Source organism: Dermacentor albipictus, chromosome 2, assembly GCF_038994185.2.
Source record: "Dermacentor albipictus isolate Rhodes 1998 colony chromosome 2, USDA_Dalb.pri_finalv2, whole genome shotgun sequence".
NCBI classification, from domain to species: Eukaryota; Metazoa; Arthropoda; class Arachnida; order Ixodida; family Ixodidae; genus Dermacentor; species Dermacentor albipictus.
Window position 1 is genome coordinate 105,837,719 of NC_091822.1, and position 24,859 is coordinate 105,862,577.

The window sequence follows — 24,859 nt, forward strand, 5'->3', positions numbered from 1 at the left end:
TTAAGCGCAAGCGCATGTTAAAAATGTTAAAAGAATGTCAGTATAGGTGGCAAACATTTGACCACTTATTGTAATCACATTAAAGTATGCTTTACCTATATTACTAAATGACTTTTGCGGAGTTCTAGTTTCGGTTTTGCTACTGACGCCATCTTTCAGCTACAAGGAGAAACGAACAAGACGCCATTTGGGAAAGGGATCAAGTCGAGGGACCAGAGAAGAAACTTTACTCGGACATGGAGCGGCTACGTTTGCCGATCCTGGTACAAAGTCTCCTACATCCTCAAATGAGTGTCGTCGTGTGATCCCTGGCGAAGTTTTTCATACAACCTCTCGTGCTAGCTATGATGGGACGTCTCTCCGCGCGGACTGTTTACGGAACGGAGTTGATTAACCGGACCGTCTCCTCGGAAACTTGCCAACCTCGGGACTAGACCTCGGGAAAACAGCGAGCGGCCGTGATGATGGGTGAGTGTTACAAGGAACGACCTTCGCGAAACAATTTTTCCGCTTACCTAAGCAGCGCGTGCGTGTTGGCAGCGGCCTTTGAGGCCGTCTACCTTTCTTAATTTTGCTCGAGCCTCACGTTGACGGCCAGCGATCGTTGACTTTCGGAGTGAAGTACTACTGTGTTTTGCTGCTTCGAGAACGTCGTTCCCATTTCGACCTGCGATATGGTTGTTTCAAGAAGTGAGTACAGCTTGTGACGTTCCCGATTTAGGAACCGTCGGATATGCTTGTAGCTTCCGTGGCTACTTGCAACGATCGAATCTTTGCCCAAATTAGGGCGCTGTAGTACGGGCGTAGTGCCCACATCGCAGCGGCTGTGCCGGAAAGGGTCGCGCGGCTCTTGCTTACAAACATCTGGGTTGTCATTCGCGTCACGTCGGCGGCTTCTTTCGAAACGGGACCACGCTGCCTTGACAACGCTGACCGAAGCACCAGCGACAGTTTCGAAAGCGCTTAGCCGATCGGCGCCGCGTCGGCCGCACATAAAGAAGCGGGCGAAAAATCAAAAGAGGAGGCATTTGGACCGCAGACTGCCGTTTGGCGACGACGCCAGGATACGGTCAGCCAAGCGTGGGAGGTCGTTCCGGAAGTACAGTCAGCCGCGTAACCTGGATATCTTGCGCGCAATGAACAAAGGGGGAAGAGGCGGCATTGTTCGAGATCCTCCCTGCTTGACCGCTAAACTTCGAGACCTCCACTTGCACACCTCTCGCCAATTTTATAGCCCTCCCCATTTGCAACGATGCCGGTTCGATGGGTCGCTGGCGAGATAATGACTTTGAATGGGGGCGCAACCAACCCAGTGATGCAAGATTGGCGCTAGAAGGGCCTTCGCGTTTTCTACTGGGCTGTTTCTCTTTAACGCTGAACGCAGTTGTATAATGCTGGCACTTCGAACTACTGGTAGCTTAGCTGTAAAATCTGCCGTGCTTGATCTCTGGCATTTGGTGTGTTATAGTGAGTTTGCGATACCGTTTTAAAAGAAAGTGTTTTTTCTTTTGTGCATAGAATGTGTGTGAAGGTAGGCCCTGATTGAGTGGCATGTAATCACCAAAAAATTCTTGTGTGTCTCAAAATTAAAGCTTGTTGATTGAATGGTTATTGAGTGCCAATGTGTTGCATGCAGTTTCGATGTTGCTTTTGATAAGCAAAATTTAGAAGTTCTCATCCGCAGCTAAACAGTTTGTATGGTTGGGTTGATTTTCTTTTACAGATAACATTATGACAACTGTCACTGGAGTGATAACCCTATGTACCAAGCCTGCCTTTGTCCAATCAATAGGTTTAACCTTATTAAAGGTTTGTACTGAAGTGAAGCATACTAAAGCACATTCGTCACTTCGGCATAGGCGCCTTAGCTGTCGTAAAACATGGACTGTTTGCAAAACACAGCAGTTCGTGATGTGTGCAAGTAACTGCTTGGCAATTGATCAAGGACACATATTTTGGAATTGAACTCCTTCTGGTGCATAAATGATTTTTGAAGAATATCTGCAACCTGATGGTAGACTGCAAGGTGCCATCGTATTGCTGTCTGCACCATGCCACATGGGTGTATTTGCTTGTTCCCAAAAGTTATAAAATAATGAATGCCTGTTAATGGCAGTCCTGGCAGTGTAGCGGGGGTGTATGTCCTGGCCTAACTCAGGGCTTTCATGTCTTAGTGTCAACCAGCAGCTGTTGGCATTTGAATTTACTTTTATCAGCTTCGTGCGCATTACACCCGTTCTCCCGAACAAAACACACTTTGCCAAGTGCAAAAGAAATGTACTGCAGGTAACTCCACGATGCACCTGTTTGTCAAGAGAACAAGTTCAACAAAAATACCAAGCATATAGCTGACTTTCTTCAACAAATCGGCTGCGTGCGGGGTTTGGGCCACTGCTTCTCTGATATTCGTGCTAGTAAAAAGCTTCGTACCTGGAGCATTGCTGTAAACATTTGTGCCCTACAGCACCGCACCACACTTTGGATGTGGATCTATTGTAGTTAACGTCAAGAACCTCAGTTTTTGGTTGAAATATACATGATCTGGAACAAAACAAAGTGAAGAACATGGCTGGGCTCTGTGTAATGAAGCTGCCTCTGCTGCCGATATAGTAACTAAATATGGCTGTTGCTGCTACTGATCTCCAGTTATACTCGTGCCACCACTAGAGGCTTCCTCGTTGGGGCTGGAGTTACATCTGCAGAGTGCCTGCAAGAACTGGAGGTGCTGCTTTCTAGACACATCTTTTGTCTCCAGTCTCTTGACAGTCAGCTGTACTTGCTAAAGCATGCCGGAATTGTTAGAAAAACATATTAAAGACAGCGTCTTTCTTAGTCAGTTACCCTTACTTCATCATATGGGGTGCTTGGATTTCTAGCCTTTTATTTTGGACCCAAGGATAGCGCAGTTTAAGAATGTGCCCTGGTCCCAAAGGCAGTGCAGCCTAAAAAACGGGCCGTTTCTGTGGGTTTGTGCAATCTAAAAATATGGGCTGATTTCTCAAATAGTGTAGTAAAGAAACTGAAGCAGTCCTACTCCCTCACACGAGGGGTGACGCGATAGTGCTGTGCGCAGTGACTCCGCCCTATTCTCACCTCCAGCTTGCCCAGGAAAACCGTCTTTGATCGACTTCAAATGGAGGTTAAATCGCCTTCCAGTGTTTTTTTCCTTCACGCTTTACCCGAAAGCTTGCGCCTTAAAGGGGCCTTGACCCACCCCTCATGCTTGGTGAAATAACGTAGTCCGCGAGTAGTATATGCTGCTGTGAACATCTTAGCCAATTTTTATTGTCGTACACGGTACATGGAGCTCTTAAGTGGATTACGAAGTCGCCTTTCTCTCAAACATTCTCTTTTCAACAGAAGGCCCTCTTTAGACGCACTATTTCGTCATTCCCTAGGCGGCTGCTATTGGCCGATAGCGGACATCACGCTGCGGTCGGCTACATGGCATAGATACTGTGGCTGCCGCAAGTCCACTGGCTAAGTGCACTGCGACTTGCTGAGGACAACTGCATTTGGCTTGTGTGTAGTGCGTCGTAGGCACCAAAGGCAGAAGTTGTAGTGTCTACATTCACATCCAAAATGAAATTTGAACTGCACACCACAGTGACATTTAGAAGGTGGAGCGTCATGGGCACGCCCCACTGAGCCGTAACCTTCACAGTGCAATGCATTCAAGAAGGAACAGGAGCAAAGTGGAGGCCGTGCTTGATTGCCAATAGCTCCACTTCTGCTGAACGCATTGAAGTACTTTTTACAGCAAAGTATTTCTGAAATCGCCTATTTTCACTTCAAATGCCTTTCTTCACTTCGATAAAAAGTAGTTCAGGGCCCCTTTAAACATGGTAATCTGAATGCAACAAACCAGCTTTAGTTGACATTTTTTATGACAAATATTACAGTTGTGTCAACCCCTTTGTCACCTAAAATGCCTTGAATACCTCCAGGGGCTGCCCATTGATCTGGAGCACAGTTTATGTCAAATGTGACCTCTTGTGCAACTTTAGAATGTAACTGTCTTCCTCCACTTGAAGTGACAGCATATCTGCTGGTTGTCTCCCCTATACCCTTTCACACTTGGCGACGAACTGTATGCTTCCTTCACATTCGCCAACAATATAGCTGCTTGCAGCATTCACTAGTACATCTGCTGCCATACCTCCTCCAGTCACAAATATGATAGACTCAAAGTGTTAAAGTTACATTTATTCCTAGGTTTTACCAACGTCATTGCAAGAAAGCCAAGGTGTTAGAATGGGACTTTGTGCAATTTTTACTGAGTCTCTGCAATCACAGAGTAATCAAATCTCAATTTATTGTATGCTCAGCCATGTCATGTATTCTTTAATATGAGAAGAAAAATTGAATCATTGGCTCAAAGCGTATGCAGAAGGCAATTATTGGCTGCAAGCTTTATGACCAAGGAAAAGCTATTCATTTGCTATTGCTGACAAAAGGTGACGTGTAGAACATCTCATCATACAAGGTGGCACCTTAAAGGGACACTAAAGGTTACTATTAAGTCAACGTGGACTGTTGAAATACCATCACAGAAACCTCGAAACGCTTGTTTCGTGGCAAGGAGAGACTTATTTTAAGAGAAAATGCGTTCTGAAGCGTCCGCGTACCTCTAGCGCAGTTCAAATCGCCCGCCCTCCGATCGAGGAGAACTGACATCATGGTCTCATAGTGACGTTGCGCCATCGGTGAGTAGAACGGCGTCCGCAGACGGCGCTACGGCTTTTCTGCGCAAAACGCAAACGCGCGGCCAGAAACAGAGCCAAGACAGAGCCGACAGCAGAGCGAAAGCGGGAGTATGGTGGCTAGCGGAAGGAGAAACGAATTGCGTCCCACATTACGGCACACGGAGAGTCCGTTTTCGTTAAACTATAGGCTGCGGCGAGCTCGCAGCGTGGTCGGCGTGGTCTGTGAGAAGTGACGAGCCTTTCCGCACTCGCAACAGGGCATAAAAAAGTGCGAATCGACGCAAAACTCGGCCTAGAAACGTGCTTCGCCACAGCCGACCCAGATGTCGTTTCCCGCACCGCCACCAGGCGCCGCTACTATACCTCAAGCTCCAGCGCAAGACGCCCATAAGCTGGTACTTCATTCTATGACGCAAACTTCGAAGCTCGTCGCAATGGACCCTGACACCGACAGATCGGCTCGCGATGGTGGGCTCAACTTCAGCGATTTGAGCACCGACGAGCGCGACCTGCTGCTGAGGGCTCGCACTGCCGGCGTCGTTGCGTACTACGACGGCGGCCTCGACACCGGCTCTCCCGAGCGGGAAAGCAACGAGTGCTTCCCACGACATCACATGAACGTGGCATTCTCGCTGCTTGTTCCAAATGAAAGTTTCGCGAGCCAGCAGAACCCTCACAGCACGTCGCGATAACGAAAGTACTGAAACTCCAACGCGTGCGCGGCGCAGAGTCGTGCGCGCAGAGTCGAGCGAAAACGAAACCTTTCGACCACCCATACTACTGAAGGGTAACGTCAAAATCTTATTTTTTGTTAGAATCGAGTAGACGTAGACAAGTAGCATTTTCTTCCGTCTTATAATCGAATGAAATGATATTTTTAATACGAGTAGTTGAGTATTAGTAACATAAATTACGGGGAGACCTTTCGTCATCGGTTTAGTACCGGAATGTCGCTGGGGGGTCTCAAATCGTGTCATGCATTTACCTAAATTTCTCGGTTACTAAAGCTCTGTTCGCGATTATATTGACGCCTTAGACGTTCTAGAACATTGCTCTACCACTTTAACTTGACTTTCTGGTAACCTTTAGTGTCCCTTTAAGCAAAGTCGTCGTATGGGTGAATATTCAGCAGATTAGAGTGAAATGAAGCCACATTGAGTATGCAGGGTGTTGAGTTTACCTGAAGTTAAATGTCCGTGGTTCTTTTCTCTGTCACCTTGAGATAAAACTGATGAAAACAAGCAGCGTACATGTATGTTTGCACTGTGACTGAAGGGAATATGTTGTTTGAAGGGCGACAGTTTCAGTCAGCTTACACTGTTGTAGATCATGCAAATTGCATAAAAATGAGCATGACAAACAGCATTATTCTTTGATAAGAAAAGCAGTCGTAAGTGAAGTCAAGGTCAGCTTGTCATAAACTAATATGGTGTTATGCACAAGTGCAATGCACTGTCCTTTGGCATGTATTGGTAACCTTTATTGTTTTTCCATTGTCTCACACCTACCAACTCCCTCAAATTCTCGTGAAATGTTATGAAATTGGACTCATTGTTATTTTACAAATGCCTATTTAAGTTCTGTGAAATATAAATTCTGTTTGCAGAAATGTTTTATACATCGATCTCAACGATACCTTTAAACGGCTTCCTATTGCGAAAGGAGACCAGAAAGATACCTGCTTAAGGCAAGTTTAATAAGAGAAGTTCTTGAAGCAGCCGAAATCAGCAAAGTCGCTGAAAGATTCACTGTGATCTAAAAATTTGTGTGTTGCTTGACACTTTTCGTTGTTCCAAGTTTTCTGCTGCTGCTACTGCACTGTATCTATATAGCACTGTGTCTAAGAAAGTGCGCATGCATCCTGCAAAAGGTGTGTGCTTGGCGCAAACCGAGGGCTTGCAGCAGAGCGCCAGAACCAGAGGACCAGCGTAGCAGGCTCTTAGAGTGGACTAGTGCATGCCGTGCTTGCGCCGTGAGTATGTGCCACCCAACTTTATTTTCCTCATCTTTTGCAGTGCTGACTGAGATTGCCGACCTTTAGTGTCCGCGCGTAGTGGCATTGGTGGGCTCTACATGCTCTGGGGGGGGGGGACCTACTATTGTCCTCTCTTCCCCTGCAATATCTTTATGAATATGCAGTTCACAGGTTGTTGGGTATGCTGTCTTGTTTGTATCTGTGCCCACGAAAGGTAGACAGACATCAATTTATGCCAACTTATGTGCTGTTTATTTTCATGCGGGGCTAGGTGCAAGAGTGTCGTACTCTTTTGATGTCAGTAAAATAAAGCTGTACTAATACATTTACGGGACAGCTTTTGATGTGGGGCTCAAGGATCTGTATTTTTTGTCTTTATATTTTCCCATAACATGTACGCTATGAAACAAAGAAGTGCACAAGCCACAAGGCGTTAAAAAAAAAAAAATGAAAGAAAGAAAGAAAATGTCACTTCGACCAAAACCTTTAACCCTTGTTGATTGCGTTGGAAATGAGAATTGTACCATGAAGCTAATCCTGCAACCTTTAAGCCACCACACAAGTTGGTTAGCTAGCTCACATTGGCACCTGAAATCTCCAGTGTGGGATGTTGCTCTCTGCCAGAGATTGCGCAGGCCCATGCCTGTGCCTATGAGTCTTACTGGGCTAGCTAGGTAGACACAAAGGTTCTCAAGCTATTATTTGCTTTGGTCCTCCCAGTTTTAGTGATGGCTTCTAGAAATTGATGAATCTGAAACAGGCCACGGTACAGTAGAAGAAATGACAGGAAGATGTGCATTTTTCCAGAATTTTGTGTAGGCCTGGGGCGACATTAAAATTCTTGACGAGAACTGAAGCAGTACAGTGCTTGTGCCCAGCATTGGCACCACTGTATTGAACTCAAATGCACATGTGGCATTGTATTAAACTGTGAATTTTTCCCAACTGTTGGTGTGTTCTGCTGGAAATAAGATGGCATAAGCCAAACTTGTGCTCTTGTTTAATCTGCTTGCCAGTCTGCGGGCATGCCATGTGCTCCCTCGCATTGTCGAACTGTTTGAACTGAATTGGCTCACCCATGTGCAGATGGCCTGCCCCCCCTACCAGGAGGATGTGTGGACAGGCGAGGCACCCCTGTGGAGCACGGTGACCGGTACACACCCGAGGGCAAGGACCCCTGTGAGCAGTGCACCTGCCAGCGGGGACGGCCAGACTCCTGCTCCATCACTTCTTGCTACCCACCAGCCCACTGCCACCAGCCATACCTCAGGGGTTCGGGCGAGTGCTGTGACTATGCCTGCAACGGCACCACGCTTGGTTCACCCGATGGTTGGTCACTTTGCACGTTATTTTATTTGTTCTTGTTTCGGATGCATGCTTTTGTCTGCACAAATGCGTCGGCACTTGCACTTGGTGGTTGGTGCCTTGTATGTATCTACAAAAGTAGGCTACAAGGCTTATGGCTTGACCCTTTGGGGGCTGTGTGTTATTCCGAAGTGGAACAGATTTAATTTCGGTTAAAGTAACACATTACCAGGTTTTAAATTTAAGCGCTATTTGTTGGCAATACGTTGCGGAACACTAAAAAAATGCTTAAACCTCGAAATTCAAACAAATATTACAAATTATGTTAATTACTAATCTTAGTATAATTAGCGTACCTCAACCAACATGACCTCTTCGTTGCTGTTGTCCCTTGAGAACGCCTTGTGATAAAAACATCGAAGTCCCTTGAATAATAGTTCATAAGAAGTTTCTGTGAATTTCTGTCATTTAAAATATGCACGGGCTTTTTGTGGCATCCTGACATGTAAGAAAACAACAGACACAAGAAATGCCGACAATAAGCTTTGTTGTGCTATCTGTTGTATAAATGCAAAGCCTATAATAACATTTCAGTCAAACTAGCTTCTGAATTATCTTGAGTTCAGCCATGAGTGTGCTTGGCAGCCAGACGGGTTCACTGGGTGCGACACATAAACGGTAATGACCAGAGGAACATTTTTTACAAGACTGCAGAATGAACATACGTATCAGTGGATGCTCTGCAATGCATCATGTAGGAAGCAGCTGGTCATATGATAGCTGTTCAGCTATCGGTCATGCTATGGCATAGCACTAGTGCATGTTCAGTTCGAATTGGCAGCTGTGCAAGGAGGCTGTGATGCTCCGTGTGTGATACATGCATGTGGCTCTTAAAGTACCGTGGCAGTCACTTGTGATGTGGCTGGCCTATTTGTGCATTTCCACATGCCCATGGATACAGTATGTGGTGAAACTGGATGTTTGTTAATTGTGAGCTGATGTAATTGGTGATTCACACTGACTGGTGGGCGTTGCAACTATGTTTGTGCACTAGTACTGTTGATCTGGTAGTTCCCAGCCACTCACTTTAAGGATTGCTGTTGTTTAGCTGCGCCCCATGTAGCACTGTTAGCCTTGGAGTTCCTTAACAGGCTACAGACATGTCCACTGTTGTGCACTTTTGCAATCTGCTTTTCTACATAGAATTCATATGAAACTTTAGCAAGTGCTTTGGAAGCAGCAACAAACTGATGTCTTTTTTTTTTTCATTTAGCCTAAAATTTTATAATTGGAGGAATGTGTTCCTTTTGTACGTCATCCCAGTAACATGTACGCCGTAAACAAGTCTTTTGTGTTTGACTCTTTACATCTGCCACAACACATTTTTGTCCTCTCGTTAGGTAAAGTAAAGCTTGAAACGCCATTCATTTTCAACTTTAGGTTTATGTTCACGGCAAAGTTCAAGTATTGCACTGTCAGAGTGGTGACCCCATGCTTGTTATAGCAGATGCTTGCCTGCACAACTTGTTACAGTAAGCATTTACAAACTATTGCTATAGCAAAGTGCTGCATCTGTGTGGAAATGCAGATTTTTTTTATGTTGCACCACTTGGCAAAACATTTTAAGATCATCTGTAGCCCTAGCCGCAGATGACCTTTAAATATTTTCGATTGACCACATCTGGCAGTACTTCCACTTTTGTGTGACATTGCATTCATTGAGATGCACCATGTGACAGATCATTCACTAATGTTGTGGTGTGCGATTTGCCCATCTTGTCAGCCTCCTTTACAATTACATGGTGTGAAAATAAATCTTGCAGTAAGTGTACTTTCCAACAAGTTTCTTTCATCATGCTTGCTTCTGCTGGGCTAGCCTATTAGTATGGGCTGAAAGTTGTATATCTAGGAGTGACCAAGATTACTGTTTCCATTTTCTTAGCTAGCTAGTTGATATGTACTGAAAGTGACACATCCAGGAGGGATGGCTCCATTTTCTCTGTGGAGGCATCTAAGATTGATATTAGGCAGTTAAACTTTGATTTAACAGAGTAATTGGACACTAACAGAGTTAAAGTTCACCTTGTTGCTATGAGGGTTTCAGTGCATTAGGCTTTATGAATGTGTATTGGCAAATTGAAAGTGTATCATTAAATCGACAATTTCGTAAAATCATGTTTCATTAAAACGAGGTTTGACAGTAATCAGCAGGCTGCTATGTTTTCAATATAAACCATTGGGATAGAGGGCTTTGGCCCAGTTTTGGCCCATTAAACTTTAATCTCGTTTCTTTTTTTTTCTTTTTCTTTTTTTCCCACTTCGGCGTCAGGAGCAGATGTGCAGAGTGCCACTACTCTGGGCCTTCGGATGGTGGCCAGCACAGTGGCATCGTTTCTCATTGTGGCTCTGCTGCTGTTCATGATCCATCGACTCCGCAAGAGGCGCCTGCTGGTCATGTTACGCAGTCAGTTTTGAATTCTTGGTTTGTTTGTTGGAGGAAAATGACTTGCGCTGATGTATCAAATTAACAGGTGCAGCGAGCATTGTGCAACATTGTTTAGTTTGCCAGGTTAACCCACAGCTTCTTTCTATCCGATGAAGAAGAGCCTATGTTCACACTCTCTTAAGAACAGTTTAACTGTTTCACATAATTAAATTTCCTGCCCCTGCTGTGAAATGACCATTCTTTTAACATGTTTTACAGATGTTTGGTACTGTTTCCACATTGCACTATTAGTGCTTGGTGACAAAGCTTTTACTCCTGTCAAAAACAAGTTCATACACCTAAATGCACAAGACTTCTCACACCAACTTTAACTAAATGCATTGTTTGAGTCAAGCTTTTAACCCTTTGCCCCTTACTGTCAACCTTGTGTCATAAGTCTGTAGTAAATTTGGTCAAAGTTTCTTACAGCTGGGATGGCTACTATGCCGCACAACTGCTAATTTAGTACTACTAGTACTTTGCCTGGCTGTGCTTTATTGTGGCATGTCTTATACCCTATTCCAATTTTGCAGTATGCAACAACTTGTTGCACTGTTTTCCTGGCACCAACTTCCGGAATCGAGAACACAAAAAATGACCCAGTAGAGTTACGCTCATATTTTGCTAGTTCATACGTTCCTTGAAAACATGATTTTCCAGCACCAACGTTCAGTATGTCACCAAATTGCGATCACATGATACATTTTCCGGCAGATAGATCCCATGTAAACAAGAAAATGCGCGAGGCACGCGCAGTTGAGAACAGTATATAGCTGCCCGCTGCAGCAGCTTCACCGCAATGCTCGCCCGTCCATCTCGCGGGAAAACGCTGGCGCACACTCAGTTTATCATTTTGGCACCAGCAAATCTTCTCCGGGGTCGTTGCACGCAGTATTCACAGCTATCACTGCCACTCCTGTTGCAATAAGCATCCTTGCCTATCTGTTTCACAGTATGCGGTGCATATTGCCATTAGTAGCGTACTGCACGCATTTATTTGGCGATAATATAAACACGCCGCCGTTCCCTGCTGCATGCAGTGCGACGTGGCCATCATGTATCATGTTTCGCTTTGGTGGCATCCAGCATTGCCCACCAGCTTTATTTAATTTCAGTTTCCCGTTGCCCTCTTAAAACACCACTCAGTAGGAAAACAACAAAACACGTCTTGGGCTGCCGGAGCACCACCAGCCCAACGCACATCGGCGTCTCGTGCCGCAACAATCTGCGCGACGCCTAATTTTATGTAGATGCCAACAATAGTTGAGTCTGTCAAATTTTTTAGGTTACTTTGGATCATACATGTTCCTGATTAGTAAGTTTTTTCTTGCGTTTTTTCCCAGAACGTATCAACTTACTAACCCAATATTCTCAGTGTCTTCATGATACAAGGAGTAAACACGTGCATTTGTGATCATATCTTGGAATCGGTCACCAGTGGGCTGGTGACTGACTGGTGGCTGAAAAGATACACATGAGCACATATATATATTTTTTTGCACCAAACTTTTGTGTGCCGTTTTGTGTGTCACACGCATACATGAATGGCACTTTTCTGCACTGTTTGGTTGACCTGGTCGACAGGGCTGAATGGGTGCCGGGCAGCGGCCAGCCTGGAAGAGGCCTGCCTGGCGCGGCAGCTGGCACTTGAAGAACAGGGCGTGGGCTTCCTGGGTGGCTTTTGCCCTGACCCCCCTCCGCCGTACACCTTCTGGAAGCCCCCAGAGGCTTACGTGCCCCCTGGAGAGGCCCCACCTCCTTACGATGCTCCTCCTGCATTACTTGACCGGCAGCTGCAACAGCAGGTTGGTGCTTCAACACTTGCGTCTTTCTAATGGTAGTACTATGACACTTGATCTGGTTCTTGCTGGTTCATCTTTAACCCCTTGTTGGTGGTTGTCCACATGTCACATCCATATGTTATACAGTGCCTGGTTTCTTTGGGTGTGTTGCAGCGCCTTTTGGGAACTTCTTTAACTGTTTATGATTGCACTTTGTAGCATCTGCGTATGAGTGCAGCATGTTTTTAGGAAACTTCACTGGTCATGATCCATGCACCCGATTTTGATGGTGACTGCAGTGGTGACTCCACTTGTCCACTAGTCTTGGCAGCGCTTAAGGTACAATGAATGCGTTGAACACGCATTACCTCCCATCACAAATGCCTATTTTTGGTCTGGCTCAGGATGATACTAAAGCAAAAATGGTAGCTCCCAATGGATTATTCCAGTATGTGCCCAATTCTAATGTGCTCATTTTTTCCACGAAAATTCGTCCTAAAGTATCTTGGGAAGTGCACTCTGTTACGAAACCAAAACAGTGGTCGTACCAGCCTGCCATCGGAGCCAGCCTAGCCAGCATCATTGCCATCACAAGATGGCGACCATGGATGCCAACAGAGCCAACGTTGGACAGAACGAGTATACCGTATTTACTCAAATCTAGGCCAGCCCTGATCTTAAGCCGACCCCCAAAAGTCCGAAGCCAGAGAAAAAAAAAAAGGAGTCACCTTGAATGTAGGCCGAACAAAAAAGCGAGGACAGTGTTCACAAAATGAAACTGCATTTATTGAATATGAACATGTGAAGCTCATTCTACATCGCTGTCTTCCTTATCGGTGTCATCTCCTCATTGCGGCCAGCGCACGCGAAAAGCCTCTCCCATTGCCCCCTCCAATGACGGCCATTTTTCTCACCGATGCCGAAGTCCTGCCTGGCTTGAACTTGAATGGCTTGCACCGCTTGAAGTTGCTCCCGGCGCAGCTAGTAGCGGCTGCGACACTGACTTTTCTAGATGGTGCTAGCTATGCACCATATTTATAAAAAACTGGCAAGATTTTTAAAATCCTTCAATCTAAGCCGGCCCTAGAGTTTGGTTTATGATTATTTGAAAAAAAAAAAAACCATCGGCGCAAATTTCAATAAATATGGTAAATTGAGTTCTCACACAGCATGACAACGGTGCACCACTTGTAGTCGATTACGGAAGCCCATTCAAACGGTAAGGTATTTTACATGTTAAGCTATCAGCAATAAGTTGCGTCACACGTTCTTGGCATTTCGGAGAATTGTGTGCGTCGCAGAATGAACTATTGAAGGGGTTAGTCTAGGTGTGGTCCACAATGCCTTTTACAATTCTTGCGGAGTCGTCTGATACGTACAGAATATCAAATGCTCTATGGACCTTATGAAGAATGACACGTGGTTCTTCATAGACTGCAATAAAGTGCTAGTCTGAGCCATGATGATAGACATCAAATAAATTTCCATGCTGTGAAGGTGAAGTTCACTAGGTGGTTTTGTCTTTCTTGTTCACAGGTCACAGTTACACTTGATATGCCTTCTGTTTAAAATGGTCTGTGCAAAGCATGCACATTGGGACCTTGGTGTGCTGCACTCATGACCTTGATTTCTTATATAATCTTCATCTACGGGTGGTTTGCTCACACTATGATACTACTAGCTTTTAGTGAACTTGCGCACAAGCTGTGCATTTCTTTCTGTACAAACAATTCACTTATGTGCTCCACTGATTGTACAGGAAGTCGCACCCATCTCTACCGAGCCATTGCCACGTGTTGCATCGGCCACGCCTCCGTTGCTGTGTGGAGGCTCGTCAACCAGCAGTGAGGCAGGGGAGCTGCCTCAACAGCAACGAGCAATTCGCTCAGATGCTTACTATGAAGATGGGTTGCGACACGTGACGGTTGTGCTCGTCGGGGACCAAGCAGCACGCAGGCGACTGTCGCACTGCGAGCCCTCCGTTCGACACCTGGTTCAAGACGGTGACAAGCGGCTAAGCTTGCAGGTGACTAGCTGGCGCAAATACCTTGCTTTCACATGTATAAGCTGTCTGTGCAGGTAACCTGCGTTCTGAGTTACAATCCTTAGGAAAAGGGGAATAAATTCACTGATGACTATGATACCCTCTAATGCGAAATTTGAGTGCAGCTCTATATATATTGAAGCAAAGTATTTGAGAGAGACATGCAGCAGAGTCGGCAATCATTGAAAATCTTATCTGTGGGTCAAGTGCGTTGGCTTTGTACACGACTCGTTGAAGGTTCCAATGTAATCCTGTGCTGGTGCCGCTTGAATTCCAGAAACTACTACACAATTCACAACGTGCATACAAACAGATTACAAAGCAACCGCAAACCATGACTATCTAAACAAGCGCAAACGAGATGAAACCAAACCAAGCAAACCAAAAAAGTGCGAGCGAGAGCTGACGTGAGGAGACAATAGCACGAAACGAGCGGTCAGGCTGAGACCAGTTACGAGTACACAATGAGTGGTCAGGCGGGTCCACGTGAAACCAGTTTCCCGTGCGCACATCGCTGCAGGGGTCGCCTCAATGGTCTCTGCCATTTGTGGTTCGCGTGTTCCATCTGCCTCTCCGCATTCACTCTTTCATCATTCACTGTTGTGCTCGTTTGCTCAGTTACGTTCCTGCTTGTCGCAGAAATGGGCCATTAAGAGTGGTGCTCTAAAGAATACCTGCCCATATACGCCTCTTCTGAGCAACACTTGGGATCAGAAATGTGAAACATCCAGCATAACTTCCATGAAAGTGTCATCGCTGCTTCGTTTACTAACAAGTTGCAGAAAGCACACGTATGTGCCTTTAAAGGACATATTATTATAATTAGGGGTTTTTGAATATTGTACAGTCGAACCCAACTATATCGAACTCGTTTACATTTAATTATCCTGTATATCGAACAATTTCTGAACACGGTAATGTTACAATGAGAATATACAGCAAAAAGTACGGTTAAATCGAACAAAAATAGCAGCCGCACTTGATATATCGAATTTCAAGCACCGCAACATTGTCCGAGAAGTTGGCTTTACCACGCAACGGCTCGGTCAGCCGCAGGCACGCCCGTCCCAGACAAAGGGGTTTAGCCGAACTGCACGTGTACGGCGCTGCTCTCGCTCAGAGAGCCACCCCCTAAAAGAAGTGGTTCGACTTACCTCGCCCTCTCAAAGCCACGTGCGCCTGCGTGCGTCCTTTCCTTCACCCAAACCGCCAAGAAGATCGGTTCAGTTCGTTCAGTTGTGAGATTGTGTAGTCGCGTTCCTGAATGCAGTGCTCGTACGTTCCGTTAAGAGATGGCTGCCATGAAACGGAAGACATAAAAATTGATACAGCGCAATCACATGCAACCACAAAGTATGAAGGACAGGACACAGGCGCTGGCGCTTGTGTCCTGTCCTTCATACTTTGTGGTTGCATGTGATTGCGCTGTATCAATTTTTATGTCAAGTATGCACCAACTCGCCCAGAAAGAAGTTTTAGTGAAACGGAAGAATTTGACAAAATCCGCAAAGATAGAGATAATTGGATGAGACGAATATCGGTCAACTATCGGTCAACTTGAAATTTTTTTATGGCCCTTGTGCCAGCCCTTGTGTTTTTCAGTGCCATACCTGCCAACCCTCCCGATTCGCCCGGGAGACTCCTGATTTTTGACTGAACTTTCTGATTGTACGATCACTATCTTATATCTCCCGAAAAGTGGTCTCTGTTCGCGCAATAATGGTTTTTGCGAAACCGGCACCGCGGAACCTACAGCCGCATTGTAATCGTCAGCATCACCAACAACGGCAGCACTAGCACCATCGGTATCATCGACTAAGCAGCTGACTACAGCGCCTAGTAAGCCGACCAAAGCCAGAGCCAACGTAGTTCTTGCATTTCATGCATGCATTCCTCCATGGTGCATCTTGTTGCTGCTGCTTTTGTGTTTGATTAGTGTTGCCTAGGCCGTGTGTGCGGGGCACTGTATAAAGTTATAATTCTCGTGTGCTTGATGCCATGGCGCTACGAAAGTCGAAGAAGAGGTATTTGCAGAAGTTATTGCGAACTTCTGAATTTCCGTGCTTTTTGACATCAAGAAAAGGATAACATTTTCAATTTTGTAGAACGTTTTGATGCGACGTCAGCGTGTCTCACGGTGTCAACGGCGACTTGAAATTGCACATTTCCACGGCGAAGCATAAAAGCTATGTTCGTACCGCTGAGCAGCAACGCAACATAGTGAACTTTCTCCGGAACAAGGGCGACGACAGTGTCATACGTGTGGAGTGCCTGTTTACGGGATTCCTCGTCAAACACAACCTACCCCTTAGTGTCAGCGACTACGTTGGGCCTCTTCTATGGAAAATATTTCCGAAATGAGACGAGGTGAAGCGCTATGGATGTAGATGCAACTCTGAAACGTAACTATGAAGAATGCGGAGGTGGCCAACCTGAAATTTCACCGGCATCGCTCTCGAGTCTTCGTTTCTTTATTCAGAGTTTCCCTCAGCTGCTGCCCCGAATTGCCAATGAATCTGCTGAAGACGCTTTAGATGCTCTCGAGGCTGAGTTTGCCACACTACAGGCGTAAAGTCTTCCAGAGGACATTCTTAATGAAGAAAGGTGGGACATGCAGTGGTCTATGGTTGGAAAAATGAAAAACACTGATGGAAAACATGTTTCACTGAGTTGCTAAGGCCACCGGAAGTTAAAACAGGGATGCCCCCCCGTTGGCGCGAATAATGTCTCCCAATTATCTCTCCAGGTTGGCAGGTATGCAGTGCTTACCTTGAAAAGTTTTTGTGCCAGATTCGGAATATATCTGGAAATTTTGATTTTGAAAATATCAGGAAAAAGGCATTGAGGCAGCAGTGGCAGTGTTACTTGCGCTCACTTTTCACACGGTGGCAGCTCGCTAGCCGTGCCAAACTCTACACAGCGCCATGCTCCCAGTTATCTTTCCCCCTTCTTTCTATCACTGCTTGGGCGCACTTCCTTGGCTACTGTGATGATGCTGCGAGCCCACAGCATTTCAGCAAAATTGCTACTTGGCTTTTGTGCCCTTGTGCAAAATGGTGGAAGTGTGAGCGGTCTCGCTGCTTTTCTGGTTCATTGTGTTTGCGCTGTGTGGGCTTTCTCCCGCTTGTGCTGCCGTGATGGCTAGCGCGAAGCGACAAAATTTGCCTTTCACCGTGAAGCTCAGAATCGTGAATCGAGTTGAACGTGGTGAGAAGTCGGATGTTGCCGCAGCATGCGAAATTTTGAGGAGCACTTTCAGCCTGAGCTTGAAGTAAGAATGAAGGGAAGATTAAGGCTAAAGCGGACAAACTCGTGACCCGGTGCTCGTTGCAATCGACACATACGCATGGTGACGTGGAAGTGGTTGTGCGCAAGTGGTTCATTCGAAATGGCTTCAGACGTGTGCCGGCTTCCGCATGCCCGGTGGTGACTTTGAAAATTCTGATGAGTGCGATGAAGCCATTGCCGCTGTCGCTGAAGTTTGGAGCAAGCTGTCAGAATTTCCGCAAGCCGCTGGCGGATGAATGGTAGACGAGTTTGTGAGTGCGGATGATGGTGTCGTGACCACTGGAGAGTGTGCAAATGAAGACTACATTGTGGACATCATACCGAGCACGAGTAATAGTGGGCACAATGAGGAATGCAATGACGATACTTTGCTGACATCATCCAAGGTGATTGGTCCACTCGCACTAGTTTGGCGCTTCTGCGTAAGGTGCAAGGTTGCGGCTTCAGCTGTCCAACTCTTTAGACAATGTGGAGAAGTGCGTGCATCGCAGGCAGTGAAATTGCCCAAGCAGAAGAAAATACGAAACTATTTCTTGCGAAACTAGGCTAGTTTCATCAATGGAGTGCTTTTATGATGCCCAATTCTTTAGCAGGCTTATATCGAATTATGCCCTATATCAAACCGATAGGTGTTTTTTTTTGTGAGTTTGACTGTATCTCAATATTTCTTATATCTTATTTTCAAGCATAGAAGGTATAAAACAGATGTGAGGTTTTCTGCTGCTGGTGCTGCAGTTGTGAATACTGGAACTGGTATTTGGGACAGTGAAATATTTATCACATTGACGTGAATTTAGGAGCCATATTATCTGAAACAGTACCCCTAGTTTGACTATCATAATTTAGAGAAAAATGGGCAGATTTAATGTTTGTACATTCTATCAGAGAGAGCTAGCATATTTACTCGAGTAATGAATGCACTCCCAACTTTTCCACTCAAAAAGGGAGTTTTTTTCTTTTCCTCACATAATGATTACACCCTGAAGTAGGAGACACACTGGTTGATATGGTGTCCGATATGGCATCCAACACACCAGAACGGCAGCTGGGTCCGAGGTGTTTTGCCATGCCATAGTGCCGGATCAGACACTTGGCGTGTGCAGGCATCCGATCCGGCACTATGACACGGCAAAATGCTTCGGTTGCGGTGCATCGGATGCCATATCAAACTGTATCATCCCTACCTTTTAACGATGGCCACAGAAAGATTGTTAAACATTTTATCCCGCATAGTGAATGCACCCACTCCACAACTTTTTGAAAATTTTTTGGGAAAGATGTACGTTCACTATGGGATCTGCACATTTGAACAGGCATGACATACCAATCGACAAACATAACCACGCTTCCATTTCACTTCTGAACGCAATACTGCAGAGCATGCTCGCCTTTTTTTTTTCCTTTTGGGGTTACTTTATCTTTTTATGCTGGTAAGTGCAGTATGAGCAAAGTCATCACCGCATTATGCATTTCTGTGATTTGAAACATAATATGCCTTATCTACTTATGGAAGGGAACAGAAACATGTTCAGTAATTTGTTGCCAGCTGTGCACACGAGGTGAATGGAGCTTTGCTCTTATTCGTCTTGTTCTAACATGAATGGTGGTGAAACAGGAAAATGGAAAATGCGCTTCATGTTAAAACATTTTTATTGGAAAAAAAGAGTGTGTTAATTCATATAAATTTGAAGCAGGGCACTGTTTTTGTTAGTAGCTATACTTGAGGGTCCTGACAAACATTTTTCATCGGGTTAGTTCACTTTGCAGCCTTTCACTTGTGGAGTGCAAACAGTGAGCTGTGTGGAAATCTGCAAGACACAGTGAAGTGATTGTGGACATCAGAAAAATGTGTGCAGGCTCAGTCGGTTGCTTCATGCTACTATAAGGTGAATGCCATCCTTCCATTTTATGAAGGTAAAGCTCTTCAAAGATTTAAGCTGCTTCTTCAGTTGCTAAAATAGTAGCTTGAAGCTGAGTATGTGAAGCTTGCTTTGTGACTTGGTTATTGACTGCTACTGCCTTTCTTTACAGGGCCCTCCTTCAAGTCAAAACAACAATGTGTACCCTGACCCAACTTCCTGGGGTGGGGAAGGTGAAGAAGGAGGAAGTGAGACGAGTTCAAGCTGCACTGCGAGCGTTGACGACCGTCAAGGTGCATTCAGTCCCACCAGCAGTGAGTCCAGTGCTTCCGCAGATGCCCCGGAAGTCGGCCAAGTTCCACAGCCAGCAGCCGCTGCTGCCGCAGACCCACCCAGGGCGAGGCACCCTTTAGACAGGACGCTGCAAAGGCTCAAGCGCTTTTCTATGCCAAAACGCAAGGTTTCCAAGAAGTCCCCCACAGCTGCAGCATCGTCGTCGGCCGAAGGCATCGCAACATCCTGCTGTCTCGGCCACAGCTCGGGCATGGAGTCAGACAAGAACCGAACTAGGGAAGCCAAGGCTGTGAGCTCTTCTTCACAGGGTATCCAGCAGCTGCCCGAAAATGGTGGTGGACTCGAACGACTGCCTGCTCCTCCACTAGAGGCTCAGCACTCTTCTGCTGCCGGCCAGGAGAGTGCAGAAGACAAGGCCACAAGAAAGAAAACGGGCAAGAGAAAGCTGTTCTCACTCCCCTCATGGGACAGCTCAGTCTTACGGAGAGTGCCGGAAGGCTGCAGCGAAGTGTGCAATCTATCAGGAGCCCACATTGCATCAGAAGCAGCTGAGCCCACTGCAGGGATGGTGAGGGAAGTGGTGCGGCCCTGCTCCCTAGACCTTCCGACGGCCACGTCGACACCTAAGACTCTTACTTCTGCCTGCCCTGTGGTCATCACGGTCAAGTGCAGGCCCGTGAGGACAGAACAGCCCAGTAGTGATGTGTCGGACCACCAGGCGGAGTCGCCTCGTTCTTCTTCGTCAGCGTCTGCCTCCTCAAAAACGAACAAACAGCGGACGACGGAGATCACAGGGGCCGAACCGAAGCCAAACGGCTCTGTGACTGTGCAGCCGTATGGGGAGGCAGTGCATACCATTCCACGACAGAGTGTTGCGAGGCAGGTGGCTCGGCTGGAGGCGCAGGGTTTCCGGCCACCTGATGCTTCGTGCACCTTGCAGAAGCACTGCCGGAGTGCGTCGCACGACAGTCGATGCCAGGAACGGCTACACTGCAAAGCACGTGGAGGACAATCGACCTCACACCCAGCTGCTCCATTTTGAGTGCTTGTGAGTGCATGGGCTCCCATTCACCTCCGACATTGAAGGACTGATCAGTGATGGTGTTCCTTCCTTGTGTGAAATGAACTGATAGCTTTTTAGTGTAGTTGATGTCATAGGAGCAGTGAGTAGGCGTAAGCAATTCTACATACCCAAGATTTGTGCGAGTCATGCATGAGGTACTTGAAGCAAATGCTCAAGCACATTATTTGTACCGGTGTGATGCTTTGGCTAGTAATGAAGAAAGTTCGAGCTTAAATGATCACGCTTAAATGATCACACAAAAGGTCATTTCATGTGCATGGAGGATATCAAGGTGCTAAACTGCTAGTTTTAAACATCAAGGGTACTGAGGGGCTCAATATTTAGTAGATACCACATGAAGCCAAGAACAGTATGAGAGAAATGGAACAGTTAAAAAAAAAATTGAGCTGTGAAATTAGTAACTAATAATTAAATTTGCCATAAGCCTAATTATGAACACAAACTTGTCTCTCATTTTTCTTCCTCGCTTCCATTATTAAACATTTTATGTATAGCACAAATTTAAGTGTTCTTTGCCTACAATATTACAGTTATGAAATTTTATTTTCCCCATTGCTTTCCTTGGATTCATTGTCTGTTGGCTTCATCCAGTTTTAAGCTTGTTTTATTTTTTGTGTTATCTGTGTGGCTGACTAAATTTAAAAAGCTCATCTAAAAGCAGCAGAATATTGCTAGGTAATCATGAAATATAATATTCCTGTGCTTGAACGTTTATTGTTTCATAACATGATAAGTGATACATAAATATTTTTTTGATGACTATATGCCACATAATATACAAGTGTTCAAGAAATGGGACCAGAGTGTTCATTGCCTATTCTCATTGTAATGTTTTGGCAGGAATTTTTTATTTAATTGCGTTACGCAAAATGTGCATCGGCCAGTTTAGCCACTTTATCAAATTCAAGTAAATGATCATCATTGGTTAGCATTTTTTTTGCAATGCGATATGGGCCGGGATAATGTAAAACTATGCCAGTATGTTTTTATTCCAACTCCACCATTAGTCCCCGGCGAGAGGTCAAAATGGCTTGGGCTTCACACAAATGGGTACAGTGCTTGCTCATATGGGCGGAGCCCGGGCCCTTTTGACCCATCACGGAGGGCGGATTTGGGATAAAAACAGGTTGGAATAGTTTTGCTTTATTCTGTCCCCGAAAACTACCTATTTCTGAGGTGTTAACATTCCCAATGTCGCGCTGTGAATCTCATTTTCTTTTCGTCAACACTGGTCAGCTTTCAGAGGCCACAAGAATGCCTCCGTTCAGCAAAGTGTGAAGCAGAAAGGTGTATCTATGCAGGGTGACACTGCTAGTTAGTGTGTATGTGTGCATTTTGTGAGATGGTTAATTTTGTGAGATGGCTAATTTCCCACTCCATATTTATTAAGCTACAATTGTATGCTCAATCATGCCATAGCTTCCCTTTTTAGCAAGCGCTGAAATGCGTATGTGCTCTTTTGAGGAGAGCAAATGTGTGAGGATATCAAGTGTACAGTGGTATTCCACATCCTCAGGCAACTTGTACCTGCAAGCCAGCTCCAGTCCGCTAATTTGCTTTTACAAGAGCTTGTTTGTTTGCGAAAAAAAAAACAAACTATGCATGCAAAACAAACAGTGCTGCAGTCATGGCTGCCTGCTTTTCACATTTCTATGATTGCTCAAGCTAAGTAATGTTTTATGGTTCACTTGCATAATGCAGGCATGCGAAGTTGAAAAATAATAAAATTGTATAACTCTTGTCTGAAGTTCACCGGTGTGGAAAAACGAAAACTGCTTTTACGCAAGTGCAATAATGGGAATGCTTCAAATGATGAAATCCTTTTTTTAGCATTCGTAAATAGTTGCATCCAACAATATCCACTGACGATCTGAATGCTTCTTGACAAAATAAAGCCATCAAAGTGAGAAAAAAAAAATTCCCTTCGACTCTTGCAGAGTGTGATCAAAACTGCCAAAACTGCTGAACATTGCTGCAAACTATTGGACTGCTTTAATTCACTGTTGTCAACAAGTTCAGTCAGTTTGATCTTATTTCAAATCAAAATTGAATGCCAGTGTTTAATTTAGAAGCACATGGATCTAAAGTGTCTGAAGTATGGCTGCTGGTCTCTGTGAATGGTGACCAAGTTGGTTTTAGTTGCTATTTGATATTTTTGGGGAATCGCCGGAGATTGGGAAATCTTATTACGAAGGGCCAAACTAAAATGCATAAAAAGCAACAGTAATACCAATAACATCCTAGGTACTTTCTCTTGGATCATGTGCACCAATTTGTTGCTCACTAAAGCTGGTTGGGTACTGCATTTCTAAGCATGAAAAAAAACTGCATCTATTTGCTTATCACTGCTATCACTCCAAATGCTTCCCCTAGGACTGTAAGGATTCTTGACAAATGCTGATCGATTAGCATTCCTTTGATTTTAGAAAGCATGGATTGAATCCATTTGTGCTGCACGTTGTACTATTATGTTGTCTCTAACCAATGTATTGTCTTTTCATGGCATTTGTGGCTTACTATTGGATGCAAAGAAACTTCCAGAAGGTCTGCACTTCTTATCGCTGTGCCACTGCAGCGATATTCACAAACAGATTTTTCCTTCTGCATACAAGTCATAGTGCCATAAAAGAAATGAAGCCTCATTTGTAACAACATTGAGAAATAACTTGATGTTGACCCATGCTAATGTGTTCAAACATAAGCACATCAAACCAATGGCCTCTCTGGTAATTTTTATTTGCACAGTGTGACCTGCATGATTTCGGAAGCCATATGTCTGGCTCGCTTTCTTGCTTCATAACAATGGTAAAGCACAAGTGTTGGGAACTCATTCCCATGCTTCGGAAATAGAAGTGGTGGCAAGCGTGAAGAGTGAAGTTGAATTACACTGGTTGAGCTGAATTGCATTTTGTTCTGTCGTGAAGAACCTGCTCTTCGCTGGTTAATCCGGATCAGGGTCCCATGGTCGAGTTGTGATTCTGGATCAACTTGCACCACAGTAGATAGCTTCGTCTTGCTATATTTTCGAGTAGATCCAACTAGAAGTATGATAGTGCCATTTCTGGTGGCTGCATGTAATGGCTTTTATCAATGGTGGAGCAGTGTGATTTTTTCTGCTTGATTTGAGAGGGAGAACAAAAATTTATTTGAACCAAGGGAGAGTAAACGGGCTGAGCCAGCATGCTGTAGGCTGTTCCTTTGCCCTGGTGCAGAGAGAAGAGGGGCAAGAAAAGAATAGATGATGGATAGCACATTTGAGTGTGCAGGTTTCACAGGCCTTTTTTTAATCGACTCGCTCCCACAACAGATCACTACTCTTTGCCTTTGAGGCATGGATTCAACAAGAACTTCTATGGCACATCATACCACTCATGGAAGCTGCGTGTGGTGACTTGCGCTCTTACCTACTGTGGGAATTCAATTGATTGCAAAATCAAAGCATCACTCGAGGATTTATGTAGCCACTAAAGCATGACAAGTGGAATTCAACATAAGTTAAGCTGTATGCTGCTTGAGCTCATGTGACACTGTTTGGCCTGCTGTGCTGGTTTCTCCTCAAAAGACAGCACAAGGATGAACAACTGTGCGGTGTTCATATGTAAGTGTCATTGATGTGACCAATAGGCAATTAAGAGATTTGTCTGCCTTGTCTGCAACATGCACAGCCAGTTGTGGTTCTGGTTGGGTCTCAATGGGGCATGACCACGAGGTGATGCGCCAGATCTAAAGGTTCCGCTGAAACAAACCAATTTTATACTTTCAGATCTGTACATGGCGATGGTGCAGCTCAACTTCTAACTGTGCAGTTTTACTACCTAAAACAGCGTGTCTTTTGGATACAGACACTGAAAGGTTACCATTCTCACAAATGTTTTTCGTGCATAGTGTCACTCATGCGTGGAACTTGGTACAGTGCCTCTAGTAAACAGCTGCTGTAAAGTTACCCTTTCACTTTTCTCTGAAATTTCAAAATCATTTCAAATTTGATTGCATTAAAAATTGTAAAATTTAATATCCCAAAACTGCACAGTGTGTTAT

The 24,859-nt window shown here is 45.1% G+C and overlaps 1 protein-coding gene across 3 annotated transcripts; it reads left to right on the top strand.

Annotated features, from left to right (window-relative positions):
* Window positions 1–164: 164 nt before the first annotated feature.
* LOC135914912 (uncharacterized) lies at window positions 165–22,885 on the top strand. 3 transcript variants are annotated; one of them, XM_065447855.1, is made up of 6 exons: window positions 165–468; window positions 7,768–8,010; window positions 10,316–10,450; window positions 12,056–12,276; window positions 14,012–14,278; window positions 19,616–22,885. In XM_065447855.1, exons 1-6 carry the CDS (start codon window positions 462–464, stop codon window positions 20,777–20,779), a joined length of 2,037 nt encoding a protein of 678 aa, XP_065303927.1. In that variant the 5' UTR covers window positions 165–461; the 3' UTR covers window positions 20,780–22,885. The 3 variants fall into 3 exon arrangements, with proteins under 3 accessions (XP_065303927.1, XP_065303925.1, XP_065303926.1); XM_065447853.2 differs by lacking the exon at window positions 165–468 and adding an exon at window positions 534–690; XM_065447854.2 differs by lacking the exon at window positions 165–468 and adding an exon at window positions 534–690 and having other exon boundaries at window positions 10,322–10,450.
* The last annotated feature ends 1,974 nt before the right edge of the window (window positions 22,886–24,859 follow it).

Excerpts from the sequence above, each read along its gene's own strand:
- LOC135914912 (XM_065447853.2), top strand. Across the intron at positions 8,011-10,315 it reads CACGCTTGGTTCACCCGATG|GAGCAGATGTGCAGAGTGCC; the intron begins GTTGGTCACTTT and ends CTTCGGCGTCAG. Across the intron at positions 10,451-12,055 it reads CCTGCTGGTCATGTTACGCA|GGCTGAATGGGTGCCGGGCA; the intron begins GTCAGTTTTGAA and ends CCTGGTCGACAG.